The sequence below is a fragment of the Alexandromys fortis genome, unplaced genomic scaffold (assembly GCF_014885135.2).
Source record: "Alexandromys fortis isolate MF-2015 unplaced genomic scaffold, M_Fortis_MF-2015_v1.1 scaffold_8_9099976_23576923, whole genome shotgun sequence".
Classification (NCBI taxonomy): Eukaryota; Metazoa; Chordata; class Mammalia; order Rodentia; family Cricetidae; genus Alexandromys; species Alexandromys fortis.
The window spans coordinates 10,795,665-10,814,529 of record NW_026067899.1 but is presented as its reverse complement, the minus strand read 5'-3'; the positions used below and the strand labels follow the sequence as shown (position 1 = coordinate 10,814,529).

The window sequence follows — 18,865 nt, the reverse complement described above, 5'->3', positions numbered from 1 at the left end:
AGGTGTGTACCCCTGCATCCCACCCTACCCCAGAGCTGGGGTCACAGTTGTGCACCACTGCACCTGGTCTTTATGTGGGTGATGGGGTTCTGAACTCAGGTCCTCGTAACTGCACAACAGGCACTTTACCAACTGAGCTACTTCCCAACCTCAGATATCATACTTTTAATCCTCATCAACCAGCCAATGGCATCAGCTGGTCCAACACAAAATAGAGATAGTCAAAACTGATAATTTATTTAAATGCACAAAGTGAACATATGATAATCGTATCTAGGTTACTACTGCAGAGTCATTTTAGTTAGTTTTTCCTCAACATCACTTCTCGTTTGGTTCTAATGGGAGTATAATTCAGATCTTCACTTTTTTTCTCTTTAGGTTTGAGTTGCATATTCTATATCTCCCAGTTAAGATGGTTATATATTATTTTATTACTTTAGTTTTAAATAAGGTCCATGAACGTTATTGATATTGAACTCTCATTGCAGTCATTTGAACTTACCTAGAGGATACCTTTAACACGGTAATCACTTAGCAAGGGAGGGTCTATGCCACATTGGTGCCGGGCCTCCTTAGCCTTATTTCCTGGGGAAAGGTGAGTGCACTCTCTGCCTGTTCTGCAGCCCCACGACGCAGGACAATCAGATGCAGGACAATCAGGCACAATAGGGGGTCAAGTTAAAGCAGGAACTCAGTTTATTACCTTGAGCATCTGCTTATATAGGTTAAGTGACATAGGGGCTGATGTGATGCAGGGGCCCCTCTAGCCAATGAGAGACAGCCAAGCCCTCCCTCTGGCTGTAGGGGCATCTACCTACATTTTGCTGTCTCATCCCCACTAGGTAGCTTTGAGACTATTCTTCAAACTTGAGCCAGGCTTTTCTTTGTCCTACAGGCCTCGAGGTACAGGCCCTGAGGTAATTTTGGCCCAACAATTGTAACTGCACGGTTGTTCCTGAGAGCGCCTGCATACCAAGATCTTTGTATTTAGGAGAAGGTGCTGTTTCTCCTGTGTTGCTTAAGAATCAAACCTAATAAAAATTAATGTCCTCCAAAGTATCAGCTGAGAGCCCAGAGCCTGGATGTTTAGATTCAGGACTTTCCCAAACCAGGCTATTAAAAATGATTGAATTAGAATCAAACAGAACGCTGATTCTTAGAAGCACCTTCCCCGCAAATAAAGTCAGAGCCCTGCCCCCTTTCTCTTTGAATGTTTTGAGTGAACTTACACGTCTGAATGTATACCAGACTGCCTTGAGAGTTCTCAATGCAGGATTCTTCTTAGTAGTTCTTGTCTTTCTAAATAATAACCCAGTGCCCCTTTGCAGAATGGGCCACAGTTAAAGGAAACGAATACATTAAACCTCATCTGCTTTGGTTAAAATTAAAAACCAGTGCTTGAAAAATAATTAAAACAGGGGCACAATTCACACTATCATGGCGTCTTGTTAAGGGGCAGCGCAGTCAGGACTCCCCTCGTGGCCGCCTTTGTTCTTTATAGCCAGAGCATTCCCTCACTTCATCCTCACTGGCTGTTCTTCTCGAGTTCGGAGATGTGGACGTTTTCTTCTAACTGTGCTGTGCTGAAGCTGAGTGTAGGGTAGTAGAGGCCCCGAGACCCTGTGAGTCTCTGGAAGAAGCCACTGTTCTGCTTGTAAACCCAGAAGCAGAGCTCAGCAAAGGCCAGGATGGCCAGCAGCGTCAGCGAGACGGCAAGAGTAACGATGCTGTGGTTCTGTCCTGGAGGGAGACAAAAGAAAAGGAGAGTAGATCCTGCCACACACCTGCTGCCTGTCTTATTGATTCTAAGGAACAGCTAAATATCCTCACTTCTTCCAAACCTACCTTTTCCTGGATGCTCCATTACTGCTGGAACATCTAAAATCAAATAAATAAAAAAAAAATTTCTTAAATTCAGTAAAGTTAGGTCATTACTGAGACAAAGCAGGAATCCAACTATGGCTCGTACATCAAATCTAGTGGCTGGTGTTGATGAATGATATTTCAAATGGAAATATCTGCAGTTTCAACTTTTTAAATGCTACCGTGGCGGGGCAGTATTAACCAGGGAAGAGTCAACGGGGAGACTCACCCTCTCCCTTCACACACCTGCCTCCATTTTACAGATAAACCCATTTTGGTCTTCGCATGGGGTAAACTGCCACACTCCTTCCAGGATCCTTAAGGCCACGCACGGACGGGGCTGTAGGGGGTCTACAGTTGGCTTCTGAACACCCCAGCTTGACCGGTCTGTGGGTGTTCCATCAAACCACCTCAAGGTTTCATCTGTGGAAAAACTGCTGACTTATTATGAATTATGTGCATGATTACCAGTCAAAGTCTGGGCTAAGCCATAAGAGCAGCCCCCAAATCTAAGGAGACACATTTAATTCCGTAAGTACGCTCATGAACAAAACACAAAAATAGGTATGTATCCATTAAGTTTGCCTCTATTTTTAGATACAGATGTCTTGTCTCTTAATGTCCTGGTTTGAGTTTTAAAAATAGGTCCACACTTCTAGTCAATTTAAATAAATCACACAGTAAATGAAATGAAATTAATTAATGTATAGAAAATCCCTCAAAAGCCTAACATCAACCCCACAACAAGAGGGCTTATTTCCTGAATCTGTCATTATCCTAGAAATGGTTCAGTGGGAAAGTTCAGCCTATAAGTGGTCAATGTGGTTTGTGTGTGTGTGGGGGGGGCACTGTCTGAAACGAATTTAAAACCAACAATAAAGCGAACTATAAGTCAGCTTGCTTTTGGTTATCACCAACTGCTAGAAATTCAAACCACATCCAGGATTAAAATACGCAAGGATGGTCTTTGTTCCCCTGCCTCCTCCACCAAGGTAACGCTCTCTCCGTGCCAATTACAAAAATTTTCTCTACAAGTACTTTTCAGTAACATCAGTTACATAAAGAAAAGGAGAGTGTGCCTCCTTACACACCCTGGTGTTTATGAGCAGCCTGTAAGAGTTCAAGAAGCGCAGTTAATCATTGAAATGGCTCCCTGACTCTGTTGGGCTTTGTAACACTTAAGAGAGTCAGTGTGGCCTTGCCATAAGGCTCAGGACAGAGTTGGAGCAAGCATCTTTATGATCAGTAGGAAGGGTTAACTTGTCATCTGTCTTGTTTGTTTGGGAGGGGGGTGGCTTTTGGATTCACGCTATACTTTCACAGCAAATGTGTCCAAGGAGAGTTTTGTGGCTCCCAGAGGCCTCAACGGCTCCGTATTTATTTACTTGTCCTCTCTGCCCACGTCACTTACTGTTACTATCAAACTGGGCATTCAACCAAACCATCTGGACAGAAGAACTAAAAGCACGAAGCTCTTCCTGGAGAAATAAATTTTCAGCCTCGTCCTTGATGGCTAGAAGATTAGATCCTGTAAAAGAGACGAACAGCCAATGAGCGAGGGAAGCGCGATTCACAAATGTCTCCGTGCCCTATCTTGTGAAGCCTGGGCTTTGAAACATCAACATTGCACGGCTCAATACATTTTCATTTTCCTCTCCGGTGCTGCGGCTGGTAGCCCAGGGCTTGCCATGTTAGGCAGTTGCTCTATCCCTGAGCTACAGCCCCAACTCTGTTGTTTCCATGGCTAAAAAGTGATTGAGCATGTGGGAAGATAGCTCAGTTGGTAAAGTGCCTGCTGAACAACCATGGAGACCCAGGTTTGAATCCTCAGGACTCAGGTGAAGAGCAGGATTGGGGAGGCAGGGACAGATCCCTGAGTCTTGCTGGCCAGGTTCAGGAGGAGATCATGTCTTGTCTCAAACATACCAGAAGAGTGATTGAGGAAGATCCTGGGTATAAGACATATACACACATGCCCCCCCCAACACACACACACACACATCATATACATACAAAAAATAAAGTGATTAAAAACAAAACAAAACAAACCCAACAAGTTCTCATTATGTAACCTGGTTGGCCTGGAACTCACTATGTAGACCAGGTTGCCCTTAAATTCATAAAGGTTTGTCTCTGCCTCCTGAGTATTAAGTGGCCTGTGCCACCACACCCACCTAAAATGTGATTTAAGCCTTTTTAAATTTTATTTCATTTAATTAACAATTTAAAATTTATTTTACATACTGACTAAGGCTTCCTCTCCCTCCTCTCCTCCCATTCTCTACGATTTAAGACTTTTAAGGTAAAACTACATTTATAAACATGTATACAAGCTTTCACTTAGAAAGCTAAAGTCCTGACGATCCAGCTTAGAGAACATTAAAGATTCATAGTACACGTGGCTTGAGAATGAAGAATTCTGGGGGGACGCTCTACCCTGAGGCACCATCTTGGGTTTCCAAAGTCTGCACTGGAACTTGAATTGCCTGTAATAGCTGCCCCCGTAACAAGCGGATTCCATGGTGTTTATTTTTTTTTTTTTCCAGTGGTTTTCATGGCTCCTAAAGTTACTGGATAATGAGCATTGGAGCAGGCTCACTGTTTACTGCGACGTCAAAGAGTCCATGACAGCGTTTAGTGCCACAGAAGAATTACCTTCTCTTTTGCAAAATTCATGAGCATCCTCAAAACTCCTGCTGTCCAGCACCGTAGAAAGACTGTAGCAATTACCTTTAAATTTTATCCAGGGAACCGATGTTTCTGGGCAGAGCACTGGGTGCTCAAATGCCTTTGTTTCTATGAAGAAAAAAAAAAAAAACAACCAGGCATGATTTCAGGCTGGTGCCTGAGCTCCTATACTGAGATAACCCTTATTTTACAGTCAACGAAAGGCCAGAATCAATGCATTCATTAAGATTTTCATGATAATACCCCAAAAAGACTGGATTTGATGTCAGTGGTTACAAACGTGGGTTAGGCTCTTGTATTTCTGTTACTCTTTACCTAAACAAGCAGAGTGTGTTAACAGACTGCTTTGTCCGTTTCCTTCGAGTGCTGCCTGGTGAAGGCATTGTCTACTGTTAGCCTAAAGCTTGGGGCATCAGGGAGATACAGTTCCTGGAGGAACTGGGAGCTGAATGATGCTGGAGAAAGGATGTCTACATGTAAAATACGTGTCCTATGCAGGGCTAAGCAGCCACAGATTTCTAAAATCCTTAAATGTCAGCGAGCCTGCGAGAGGACTGCACCTTCAGTGAGTATCACAGTGAAACACAACATGAAGTAAATAAGCAGAGTTTGAGGGGGCTTTCCTTCTGGCACCAAGCCTGAGAGTCAGATACGTCCATGCTGAGCTCCTGGCCCCATAGCTTCCTAGCTGTGTGGCCTTGGGTATGTCACCCTATGCTTGGTTTCTTTGTAACAGGGAGCTAACAGCAATGCCATTCTTTCCCCCAGTTTGAACAGTTTAGATATGTTAACATCTGGCCTTTGTTATTTTAAGTCTTTCATTTGTTATTGTCATATAGACAAGTGTGTATGAGAGATGTGTGACAAGTTTTGGGAGTAATTTCTTTCTCTGTTTCCATGTGTGTTCTGGGGATTTGAACTCAGGATGCAGACTTGCTCTGAAGTACGTTTATCTGATGAGCCATCTTTCTATCCTGCCCGGCAACCCTTAAAAGTCTACAATAAATGTGTACAGTTTCATCAAAAAAGGAAGGAGACTTACAGTGTTTTAGAAGAACTAATTTCGCTATATAGGTGTGTGCATTTCTTATGCTTTCATATGTAGATGCATGCATCTAGACATCACTTATGCTTAATCCTGAACTGCTTTCATCTACAATTATGTAAATGATGTGCGTTGTTTGTCGAAGAATCCAGAATATAAGTATATAATGCGGTTTTATGAAATGAGAGCTTTAAAAGGAGATCAGAGGGAGAACTCATGGTGCAACAAAGAAGACACCTGGAAATCAGGACCACACACATCAGTGGGTGAGGAGATTGAATCTCCCTCTATTCTTGGTACTGCTAATAGCTGGAGCCTTGGGAATCTGTTTAATGCTCTCAGTTAACATTCATCTCTCTTAAAGGATTGGGTCAGCTGAACTTTATGTAAATGGGATACTATGCAAAGTGTGGGGTATCACAGAGTATCAGCTACCACCGCCATAACCATTGCTTAAGAATCTAGCACTCTTGCCTCAAACCCTCAATTCAGATTCTCCACAGAGGCTAAAGCACACCTCTGTAGTGTGACCTCCTGTTTTTCTCTTACCCTAACCTGGGATGCCGGCAAAGTCAGCACCAGCTTTGCCGTCTGTATCCCCATCCCGCACCCCTCTGTCTGTATCTACGCTTCTGCCTCAGAATGCTTCTCTGTGTTCTGTGACTTCCTATCAACCCCGCCCATTCTTCAAGTTCCATCTACACATACTGCCATGCCCTTCAAAAAGCCCTGCTGTTTCTCTAGACAGATAGGATGCTCCTTTAAAAACAGCAAAGTGTTATTTACTATGCTGCAGACGTGGGGACGGCAGCATAAGAAGAAAACAATGCACCCCCTTTCTTTTTTTTTGGTTTTTCGAGACAGGGTTTCTCTGTGGTTTTTGAGCCTGTCCTGAAACTAGCTCTGTAGACCAGGCTGGCCTCGAACTCACAGAGATCCGCCTGCCTCTGCCTCCCGAGTGCTGGGATTAAAGGCGTGCGCCACCACTGCCCGGCAATGCACCCCTTTCTTGATAATCCCTCTTACCTCCTCTCCCAGCCATGTTTGATATGACAGCGACTTGTCTTTGTATCATAAGCCAAGGCTTCTCAAGGGCTGGGATTTTCTATTATTCGTGTTCGTATTCCCTGCTGAGTGCAGTCGTGCCCACACGGAAGGCCAGGACACACTGGCTCTGTTGAATGGAATGATACTTACCAGTGGGGACACGACAAATGGCGCCTTGCAGAAGAGACTCACAGGCTGTTCTATGCCAGCGTCCACTAGTGTCAGCAAAAACACAGTCACCACGGAAGGTGGGCTCTTCGTCCTTCCAATAGGTGAAAGGGGATTTGGTGCCATCCGACCAGTCAAAAGTAAGACCATTCTGCAGAGGGAATTCAAAGCATCACTTCACTGCCACGACTTGCTGGAATCACCCCAAACTACCCAAGCACGCACTCCTTCCAAAAGAACCGGAGGTCATGAATGGAACAGAGTTTACCTTTCAGTAATTCAAGTGTGTAATACTCTTGTTTTCAAAAGCAAAAAACAAAACAAAACAAAAAATAAAATAAAAGTCACACAAACAGAACTCTGCATGTTATATTTCAAGGGTAGTAAATTAGTTAATAATTAATTTCTGAGCAGGAAGCAGAAATCTTTTTTTTTTTTTCATGGAGATTCTGGAAATCTAACAAATTACCCAAACATGGTACTTGAGTTTGAGATGTGTTTCATTGCATAAATGATTCAGTACTCAGGGATTCTTGAGAGTTTTCAAAGGACCCATGGGGGCATTATATTTAGAAATCAGACATTGCATATTCATCCTAAAACAATGTATACTCTTGTTTTGTAGCCCCAGGGTCCTCAAAAACAAAACCAAAACAAAAAATCTGAAAATAACAACAACAAAACCCCCCATAGTTTCTGTATAAAGCAGCTGTTGGAATGCTATACTTATGATTGTGTCTGGGAATTATGTTTGCATTCTGGTTCCAGTAGCTGTCTCCCTAAGGAAGTAGGCAGAAACTTTGCAAAGATGACTGGCGGGACTTCGAACACCTACGTCTGTGGTGGAGAGCCCAATCCAGTGGGCATGTCCCAGCCTGCTGAGAACAACTGTGAGGAAGGCCTGCTGGAAATTGTCTGCAATGCTGGCCAGTTCTGCTCCATGCATCAGGCAGGTTCTTCTTGCTGTGTACCACGTCATATTGGCACGAATGATTTTATAAGTTCTGTTTCCAAATTCTAATGTGCTGGGGACTGAATGCATATCAGACACGTTTGCACGGTATTCAGGAGTATCTAGATTGAGAACAACAACAAAATTGCTTGTACTGTCTGGACTACAGAGGATGTCAGACTCAACATGCATCTTTGTCACTAACAGCGACACTGACCAGAGCTTTTCCTCCAGAAGTGATGAATTCAAAACAATGACACTATACTTGGAAGGTGTGCGATGCTAAGGCAGGGGAACACTGTGGTGGTTTGAATGAAAATGGCCTTCATAGGCTCAAACATTTGACCCCTTGATCCCTAGATGGTGGAACTGTTTGAGAAGGATAAGGAGGTGTGGCCTTGTTAGAGGAAGTATGTTATTGGGGTGGGCTTTGAAGTTTAAAAAGCCATGCCATTCCAGTTAGCACTGTGTGTGTGTGTGTGTGTGTGCTCACGCGTGCATGCACGTGCACACACATGCCTATGTGTGCTTTCTCTTTAAGTTGTATGCATTTCTCTTTTTTGTCCTGTATTCTGCTGTATCCATAGAACAGCCTAAATTTAGGAAAATGTTTGTGCATCTGACCTAGCGTGAATTTAGTTCCTCTTGCATACTAGGCTGAAAACTAAGTCAGTAAGTGATCTGGGCTTCTTAAAGGGCATGTTGAGATGTGAATGGCTAAAGGCCTGGACTGCATCTCATTCCTGACCCTCCCTGGCTAAGAGGCCTGGAGAAGATTAGTCCTCCTAAAACTTACATTTCAGGTCTATAAGAACTGGTAAGTTCTTCCTGAGGAGGGTGTGTGTAGAATTCACTGCTGTATCCACACAGGACATGCTCTATTGCATCCAGGACACACCAACAGTTAATAAATGTTGCTCCTCACTGCCCTCTCCTGTTTTGGTCATGTTCTCCACAATAAAAATGGCAAAGCGGAAAGTAGCCTTTTGCCTTTGTTACCGTTGCTTGATTTAGAAAGCACACATTGTAAAACGGAAGTGAAATGAGCCTATTTATTAATTACCTTGTGACAGACTGTACTTGGTCACAGTGTCCTCTTGGCTGGAAACCTGCTTGCCAGCCTATGCTCCCAGTTTATGGCTAGTTATACAGAATCTATATGACACAAAGTACTATTTTAAAGTGAAAATTGGCACAATAATATAACTGATATTTTTTTTTGTTTCCTTTTACTGGGTTACACCATTGCTTTTATACCTAAGAATTTCTCCCAGTGCAATTAGTCCTTCCAAGTTTCAAAACAAAACATACATGGTTTTGAGCAATGTGGTTTTGTAGCTCATTATCCTGGAAGAAATATCTATGGATACTGAGTTGTTCCCGACTGTTCAGTCTTTACTTTGTCTTGGTCTCTCTCTCTCTCTCTCTCTCTCTCTCTCTCTCTCTCTCTCTCTCTCTGCATGCATGTGTGTGTACATTTGTGTGTGAACACATGCCTGTGTGTGCCATGGCATGTATGTGGAGGTCAGAGGACAACCATGGATGTTGCTTCTTTTCTTCTATTTGAGTCAAGGTCCTGCTCTGTTGTTTTTCTGTTGTGCTTGCCAGGTTAGCTGGCCTATGAGCTTTAGGGGATCCTCCTGTCTCTGCCCTCCATCTCCCCAAAGGAGTTCTGGGATTACAGAGGCTTATACCATGCACCTGGGCTTTTACTGGGTGCTGGGGATTCAAACTCAGGTCCTCAAGCTTGTACTGCAACTTCTTTCATCCACTGAGCAGCCTCCTCTGGCCTTTGCCTCTCTTTTTATTCTTCCTTCCTTTGCTTTTTTCTTTCTTTCTCTTCCCCCCCCTTTTTTTTTTGAGGCAGGGTTTCTCTGTATAACAGCTCTGGCTGTCCTGGAACTTGCTTTGTATACCAGGCTGGCCTTGAACTCACAGAGGTCTAACTACCTCTGCCTCCTGAGTGCTGGGATTAAAAGTGTGTGCCACCACCTCCTGGCTTACTCCTATTTCTTTTTTCTTTCAGGAACATAGCAATTTTTGACTCAAGCCCAATATAAGCATATATTTATGTCGAAAATACAAGGTGTTCATTGTAATAAGAATAGAAGTTTAATAGTATTTTTTAGAAATAATAATTTTTAAAAAACCGTCCTTTGTTAAACACATGCTGAGAACTATGCTAAGCTTTGTATGTGCATATGAAATAGTTCTTACCTCATTTTACAGAAATTGAAATCAAGGCTCATAGAAGATGCAGTCATTTTACTGATCAGATTTCCACGATTTCCAAGGCGTCACATTATACAGCAAGAGTTGGGGTGAGTGTATTGTGGTTCCTCTCTCCAGTAAAAGCCACAGACCCTGTGGCCTAACTCCAGCTCGGTCACCCTTCAGAGACCTCACTTCTGAACTTGTTGCTGATGCTTGTGTAAAGAGGTGAAGTGGGAGCTTGTCTGGTCAGACATGGGGCTGTGTTCCCCCTCTGTCCTGCAGTGTCACCTAAAGAGCACCCATGTTGCTCGTCCCCAAATGCCAAAGAAAGCAATCAGCGCATAAATTTGAGACGAGGTCAACTTTGCAGAAACAGAATTACTACTATCTTTAACTGAAATATTGCTTTGTTTTGTTTTGTTTTGTTTTGTTTTGTTTTTTTAAGACTAACATTCCTTATCTATAGAATGGAAAGACTTTGACCGATTTCCTGGACTGGTCTTGAAGGTTTTATGGCATAATGTTTATAAACCCAAAGGCATGGTGCCAGGCACAGGGACACACAGGTTGTGAAAGCAGGAGCTGTCTTTGCTATTTTCATTATTGAAGGTTACTCAAGGACAATCACACTGCTTAGTCATCCCACTGGATATAGGATACAGGTGATAGTATCACACTTTAATTAGGATCTTAAATATCCTCCAAAGGCCCTGGTATCCCATTGGACCTGATGGAGCATTTGACAGGTGAGGTCCAGTAGAAGGTCCTATGTCACTGTGCATGCCACTGAAGGGAATTATGGGAATTTGGACTCTTCCTGTTCTATACTTTTGCCTCTCAGTCATGAGTTGAATGTCTTTGTTTTATTCCCTGATCCCTCCATAGCTTTCTGCTTTTAGCACAGCCCCAAAGCAATGGGTCTAACCTTCAAAATTATTATGCCAATATAAATAATCTTCTCTTGTTATAAGCTGATTAGTTCAGATATTTTATTACAGGGAGGGGAAGCTATCACATATGGCTTTGATATTACACTCCAGAAATTATTAGGGAGTTTTTTGCCCCAGATATAGAAATATACCAAATGTCATATTAGCCACAGATACTATTTTTGAAGCTTAAAAAAAAAAGAGTGAGGATGCACAGGGGTAGTGCACATCTTTATTCCTAGCACTTGGGAGTCAGAGGCAGGTGGATCTCTATGAGTTCAAGGCCAGCCTGGTCTATAAGAGCTAGTTCCAGGACAGGCTCCAAAGCTATAGAGAAACCCTGTCATGAAAAAAAAAAAAACCCAAAGAAAGAAAGGAAGAAAGGGAAAAGGAAAGAAAAGGAAAAAAGAGTGAGTGTGTACTGGTTTATTTTTATAACTCTTGTTTCAAGTCAGGTCTTGCTCTATGACTCAGGCTGTCCTGGAACTCAATCTGTACTCCAGGGTGTACTTGAACTTGTAAGGTTTTTTTCTTTTTTTTTTTCTTTTTTTTTGTCATTTTTAACTTCAGTCTCCCAAGTGAAGGAATTATAGGCATAAACTAAACCAGTTCCTCATTTTTTTTTCTTTTTATTTTTTTGAGATAAGGTTGCTCTCTGCAGTCCTGGCTGTCCTGGAACTCACACTGTAGACCAGGCTAGCCTCAAACTCACAGGCAGTGAGTTTTCTGCCTGCCTGCCTCTGCCTCCCAAGCGTTGGGATTAAAGGCACTTCCACTGCCTGGCTTCAGCTCCTCATTCTTTTTCAACATTCTGGGAGACATTTAAAAATTGCCGCAATAGACCACGATTAGACCTACTGTCAGTGCTCTCTGTGAAGTGCTGTATGTTGGAATTTAACCCCCAGTCTGGAGGATTGAGTGGGAAGAAACTTATCTGACTTTGAAGTTCAGAAGTAGGATCTCTGGAGGGTGACCAAGCTGAAGTAAGGCTACCGGGGTTCCCTGACTGAATCTTGGTGGCTTTAACTGGAAAGAAGGCTCAGAATGCACTCACCCCAGTCTCTTGCTTTATAACATGACACCTTGGAAGTCTGGCAGGGTAGATCAACAAATGTCATCACTTTGACTTTGAAACAGAACTGTGCATGAATCAAAAAAAAAAAAGTGTTTTTCTTTGTGTTGTTGCTAACATCACACAGTCTAGGAAAATGGACTGGACCACGCAGACTCCCAGAGCACAGGTGGAAAGCTATTTAGTGGTCCTATGGTTGGTGTATAAAGTCGGTTATCTGTCAGATGGTTTCTGCAGTCCTAAGTAGTGGGGGACACGTGGCTAAGTATAGAGGACAACGACTTATATCATAGCTGCAAAGCTGATAGACAGCAGGTGTGGAAGCAAGGTTGGAAATAAAAAGAATAAAACCCCAATTATTTCTTACCTTGCATTTTTTCACAGACAAATCCATAGCCTTCTTTCCCACAGTCATCAAAATACCATTTTCCAGTGAAATGAAAATTAGGACTACTTAGCATCAGGGCACAAAGTGGAGCATGCTTTTTCATTTTAGAGATATTGTAATTTGGTATCTTTAAAGGAATACACATTATTAAAATATGATAAATATAACATTATTGTCACATTGAAAAATTTGATTTAGAGCATAAATTGAAAAAGTAAGACACCATTATTATCTTATTTACATCTAATTAGAACCAAATCAGAAATCTCTTCATAGCCTCCAAGATAAACAATCATCATGATTCGTAGTGTAATTGTGTTTATAGTATGCATGAAACTGTTAAAATGTTACATTATTAAAAATTAACATATGGCTGGTAAACTAATATAAATTTATAGCTTCAAAATACAGAAAGAAAACAGTTTTAGTCAATAAGTCTCAGTTACGATCTCTTGTTTAAAAGGCGTAAAAAAAAAAATAAATCTTTGAGGGTCTTAGAATACAGCACAAAGGTTAAAGTATACAAGACCCTGATCTGATCCCCAGCAAGCCGTGCCCCCAGTAATTTAAAACTTACATTTATGACGTCAGACGGAGACCAGTTAGAATATACCACAGGCTTCCTATTCACCCACGTCTCGTGATTGTCACTTTTTAACCCTATCCACACATTGGTGGTCTGGCCGAAAAGGTTCACAGTAACGAAAGCTGGAAAATAGAACCACATTATCTAATAATGCCACATAAACCATTGGGTCGTCATCAAATGCTGCTCATACACATCATTATATTTAAATGACAGAAAAACTTTATTTTGAATCGAGTGTAGAAATTCCTTATTTTGCTCTCATTAAGGTAACTTTGGTTTGGTTTCAGTTTAAATTGAACGAAATTAGCTGGGTAACTTGAGATTTTATCAGATCATTAGCAAAACAATTTCCAGTGTTCACTTACTACTTTCTTAAACAAACAAGGATTAATGGAGTATATTTAAAAAGAAGTATGTAAATGCCTAAGTTTCAACTTAAAATGTATAGGTGAACTTAAAATGATCTTTGAAAAACTTACCTTGCAATTGTAGTAGATATTCTTGAGATATTACGTTAGCCATTCTAGAACACACATAAATATATCCTCATTCTCTCCAGTTAAGGTCTCTAAAGTTAGCAGTTTCTTGGCAGGCTACCGACTCTCACAAATGTTGTGGTAGAAACCCTGGCGCTCAAACTGAAATTTCCTGTGTCTTAGCAGTATACTGTTTTAAATGTTGATTTGTAAGCGAAAGTTTGGAGGTGACATTTTGATTACTATTAGAATGATGGTGGCCATTTTGGCTTGGTTGAACCCTTGGACTCTACCTTGCTCCAATTCACTTTCGATGGAGACCAGCGTCCCGCCCTTGCCGACGCAGAAATCCTGAGCACCTGCCCAGGTCTTCAGCTCGCGGGTGTCTTTGGGAATCCACACCTGGAAGCACTATAAACAACAACAACAACAACACAATGTGTTCATTCCTGCACTGTTCTACGTGAACGAAGCAAGTTCCCAAAGGCACCTAAGGTCGGCCTTGGAAATGATAATTTTCTTAGGTAGAGAACTCATCAGCTTTCTGCCCGCTCTGCAGGCATTAACAAAGCTGCTTCGGGGTGAAGAGCGATTTGTCTCATTCACGTGAGGCAGAGCAGAAGCAGGGATGTATTTGTCATCCGGAACGTCACCATGGCGTCTTCTGCTCCGTGGAGAGGGGCACTCTTCCTAGGAGCCAGTCAGTTTGCAAGGTTTACAGTAGGAGATTTAGTCTAAGAAGAAAGAAGGAGTGGCTTAGCTAGACTCATCCTGAAGCCCACTTGCTTATTTTAGTGAGAGACGAAAGGACAGGGAGGATTGAAGTTCACTAGAAGCTCAGAGCCCACCATTTAACATAAAACACACAGGAAGTGACAGAAAAACAACGGGGCAAATGAGAGGAAGACAGAAAAACAAAGCAGACAGACCAAGGGACAAACATGACCACTGACTCTAAGCCGAACATAAAAATACAGGCTGGAGCTTTACAATGAGGTGGTCATCTTTAACAACAACAACAACAACAACAACAAAAATCTTTATTATGCCACACACATGAAGGTCAGAGGACAACTCTAAGAAGTCAGTTCACTGTGGGGTCCAGGGACCAAACTCACGCTAGCCGTGCTGTGGCCTGAGACCATCAAGAAGTTTCCTTGCTGTCTGACGGGATGAGAATCGGAATGATACAATTAACCCAGTGCCGTGGAATATTAGTTTAAAGTGTGTTATTTTTGTTAATGCTGCACTTAACTCTGTGAAGCTGAAGTTCTTTGGCTGTCTAAAACACCTGATGGTCAAATAAAGACCTGAACGGCCAATAGTGAGGCAGGAGAAAGGATAGATGGAGCTGGCAGGCAGAGAGAATAAATAGGAGAAATCTGGGAGCGGAGGAGGAGCAAGAGAGAAGGAGGAGGACACCAGGGGCCAGACAACCAGACACCCAGCCACACAGCCAGCCATGGAGTAAGATAAGATGTAAGAAAAGGAAAAAAAAAAAACCCAGAGGCAAAAGGTAGATGGGATAATTTAGGTTAGAAACAAGCCAAGCTAAGGCCAGGCATTTATAAGAAAGAATAATCTTCTGCGAGTGATTTATCCGGGAGCTGGGTGGCGGGCCTCTAAAAGAACAAAGAGTAAAAAGCAACCAACGACAGTCTAGTAGGCTCATCTTGCTGATAAAATGTAAACCTGGTAAGAAAAGCTGAAGTAAAGCCATGAGGTAGAAAGAAGACCACAGCACTAACACTTCCGGACAGGGTTCACGGAAGTCAGGAGAGCCTTCGTGCAGGGACATTCCGTGCAGAAAGTGCTGGCACTTTCTCTTTCCACTCAGTTGCCTCCTCAATGAACAGAGGCAGCCCTAGTCATTGGCAGGTGCGACCCCAGGATTGAGCCACAGAGAAAATTTCAGACTAACCCCAATTTACCTAGAAACTGACAGAAGAGAGCGCCACCTTTCCTGTCCTACTCTGGGATGGCGCTCTTCTCCCTCAGGTCTCTAATTTCCCTTCCTTCAGCTGCCACCCCCTCCCAAGAGCCAACCCTCACTGCAGAAAAGCGGGGCCAGTCTTCTTTGGCACACAAGGATAATCCCTAAAAACCCATCCATGAGACAGAAGAATGGCCTGTGAAATGACTGTCGATTTCAAGTCACCAAGCAAGGCAGGAACCTTGGAGGGGAACTATCCCATTAAAATAGTATTCATATATCTTTCCATTTTTATTTTCTCCAGTGTAAACTTTTTTGGGGGGTGGGGGACAAGGAAATCCAGTTAGAAGGCAGTTGAGATGGCTCAGTGGGAGAGCACTTGTCACACACTGTGATGACTGGGATTTGGATCCCCCACCCCAAACTCATGTAAAAAAAAAAAAAAGCCAGGTGACATTGGGGCTTTCCACTGTAATTCCAGCAATCAGGAATTCCAGCAATCAGGTGGAGACGGGGATGGCTGGAACAAGCTAGCCAACACTGAGAGCCCGCCTCCATCTGTAAGGTGAAGAGCATTTGGGGTGATATCCGAGGAAGAAAACCAATGTTAGTCTTGGACTTCCACACAAAGGTAGACACACATACATGCAGCTATGTAATCATGTGTACTTATACACATACAAACACTTGCTCATACACTCACATGATGCATGCATTTAAAGACAAAGAAAAATCAGTGCAAATTACTAACCCCATAGAGGTATTCTACCCCATTCTTCTGGGTATGTAAACTTGTCTCACTCACTACAACACCAAACCAGGGTATTCATGTCCTCTGTCTGTGCGACATTGAACTGAATATGCCCAGAAGTGTCCACATTCTCCACCTTAACCTTGTAGACCTGTGCTCTATGACCATGATCTGAACATGCCCAGAGACGGGTCTATTATCTTTCCTTTTTAAACTATAACCTTAACTGAGCAAGCTCATGGGTGTCCACCTCACGGCGCTTCTCCAGAGGAGTCGAGATGGACTCTCGGCTAAGGTCACCACCCTTCCGTGCCTTGGGGAGAGCAGTATTCGGGGGGGGGGGAGGACAACCCCAGCGCTCTCCTTAACTGTTGCAGGCAACAAGTCTTCCCACTCTTACCTCCTGCTGTGTTTCTGGTTGGGCACTCTCCGAGACACAACTCCTTGCAATCAGTTGCACAATGACGCTCTCAGACATTCTAGACTTAACACCGCACAATTTTCCCTCTTGTGGATATTGCGACAAAGTCTGGGGACACTCTTAGTTATTCTTAGTTTGGGAAGAGTTGTCGCCGGCATACGCAGATGTAGACTAGGTGCCAGATACTGCCGTGAGTGACTGTATGATTTACCACAACAAAGAACTATCTGACTCCAAATGTCACTAGTGCCAGGGCCAATTTCCCCAAAACTCAGTTCTGATAATGTCATTCTTTAGGGCTTCAGTACACACACACGCACACACACGCACACATACACACACACACACACACACACACACACACACACACACACACACACACCCCTTTTAGGATTAAAAGCCAGAAACTGTGATGTAGCCCGAGTTACCAATCAAGAGAGGAGTGGGTTTCCAAGCCTCCTGCGTCCCTCTTTCTTGTGTGCTTCACAAAGAAATGGAATTGGCTTTACAGGAGCTTCATTTTTTAACAACCACCCTTTTATCTGTTCCTTTTTATTCTGCTCCTTTCTTCTAATTACAAATCCCAACGAGCGGCACACACTAATTATTGAGAAGTCTTATCATTTAATGCGAGTTCGCCTTGGGTTCAGATAGTCACTAATGAACCATTCATAAACACCAGTGACTCTTGCTGGCTCAGTCTGCTCCACCCTTCTCTCCAGGAAAGCTTCTCCCTTCACTACCTTCCGTGTTTCCTGCAGCCAAGATTTGTCAGTTTGACAGTGGAGGTATGGCTTCCTATTGTCACAGGCTTCTTTTCTAAATATACCATATTTACTAATAAACTTGGAAACAACATCCCTAAGCAATAAGGCAGAAACGTTGAAGGAAAAATGGCCTCCTCGATTTTAACTTGTTTACCTTCTGACAAATTTGCAAATTGTGTTCGAGTTATATGCGTCTCTGATCATAATTGTGAATTAAGGAGGCTCTATAATATTCCAAACGAGCTTGGAATAATAAAATTTCTTTGTTCCAAAATAATTTATAGTCAACATTTGGCAATAAAATCTATAATATTTCCTTCAAATTTGGTCTTTTCTCAGTTTTCCACCTGTCATTGAATGTTGACGTCTGGAACTTTGTGAATATCCTTACTCTTTCCCCCTTCTCTGCCTTAGATGCTACTGAAGGGGCCATTGGCAGGGAACCAACACACACACACACGCACACACACACACACACACACACACACGCACACACACACACAGGGGGGAGGAGAGGAGAAAAGAAAAGAAGAGCTCCCTCTTAGCCCTGCTGACTTGTCCTTCCTAGGGTAACATCTTGTCAATCTCCCCAAATGTCATTAAGCTACATTATCACACATGAAGAAGACGATTTATGAGTCATTGGAAACGATGCTTAGCTTCCAGGTATCTTGGTTTTTAAAACTCTAAAAATGCAATTAACTTGTCAGCTGAGTTTTTTTTAAAGTAATAAAAATTAGTCCTTGGAAGAGTTGATGATGAAGGGGGAAAGTTTAAGGGCCCATCATGTATTGAAATTTGTGCTGAACTTATCCCCCACTTTTCTTCCTGTAGCTTTAAGAGTTAAGGGGAGTGTGGGGATGTGGTGGAGGAGGGAATGGCCCCACAGCGCTTGCTACTTCCCTCAGCCTCAATCCTTTCTTTTCTGGCTTCCAGACTGAGTAACCCATTAACAGCAGTCCCTTCTTATCCATGGTTTCACTTCATCCTTTCAAGGACTCAGTCAGAAGAGTGAAGGCATTGACAGAGATAGGCTCTGCATGTGGGCACGAGAGGAGAGGCAGTCCCTTAATTTTGTTATGAGACATCATTTTATTTTATCATTGCTTACTGTGATTCTTCCTCTCCTTTTAAGGATTTATTTATTTATTTATTTATTTATACATACAGTATCCTGCCTGTAGGCCAGAAGAGGGCACCAGATCTCATTACAGATGGCTGTGAGCCACCACGTGGTTGCTGGGAATTGAACTCAGGACCTCTGGAAGAGCTGCCAGTGCTCTTAACCACTGAGCCTTCTCTCTAGCCCCCCCTTATGGTTTCTTCACCCACCTCATTTATAAATGGAAGATAGCTCTCAGAAGGAGAGCTTTCTCTACAGGTGGCTGCATTGGGAGGTGCTGTGGACATTCAATAGGTGAAGCTGAAGAAGCCCTTATGAAATCCAGGTGCACTCTCACAAAGGACCATGGGACCCTAGTCTCTGTTTCTCGGTCTGCCTACTCCTCACCCCCTCATATGCTCAAGATGCAAACACTTGCCTTTGGATTCTGTTTTAAAAT

At 42.8% G+C, this 18,865-nt stretch overlaps 1 protein-coding gene across 1 annotated transcript in view; it reads right to left on the bottom strand.

Moving 5' to 3' along the window:
* Nucleotides 1-216: 216 nt before the first annotated feature.
* Pla2r1 (phospholipase A2 receptor 1) overlaps nucleotides 217-18,865 on the bottom strand; it is a 99,613-nt gene continuing 80,964 nt past the window's right edge. Inside the window, exons 20-29 of the mRNA XM_050121978.1 lie at nucleotides 13,725-13,842; nucleotides 12,944-13,074; nucleotides 12,346-12,493; nucleotides 7,647-7,885; nucleotides 6,794-6,962; nucleotides 4,519-4,659; nucleotides 3,275-3,391; nucleotides 2,110-2,286; nucleotides 1,846-1,878; nucleotides 217-1,740 (exon numbers count right to left, since the gene is read on the bottom strand). Coding sequence (XP_049977935.1) covers nucleotides 1,526-1,740; nucleotides 1,846-1,878; nucleotides 2,110-2,286; nucleotides 3,275-3,391; nucleotides 4,519-4,659; nucleotides 6,794-6,962; nucleotides 7,647-7,885; nucleotides 12,346-12,493; nucleotides 12,944-13,074; nucleotides 13,725-13,842 — 1,488 coding nt within the window. The 3' untranslated portion in view covers nucleotides 217-1,525. The remainder of the gene's footprint in view (nucleotides 1,741-1,845; nucleotides 1,879-2,109; nucleotides 2,287-3,274; nucleotides 3,392-4,518; nucleotides 4,660-6,793; nucleotides 6,963-7,646; nucleotides 7,886-12,345; nucleotides 12,494-12,943; nucleotides 13,075-13,724; nucleotides 13,843-18,865) is intronic.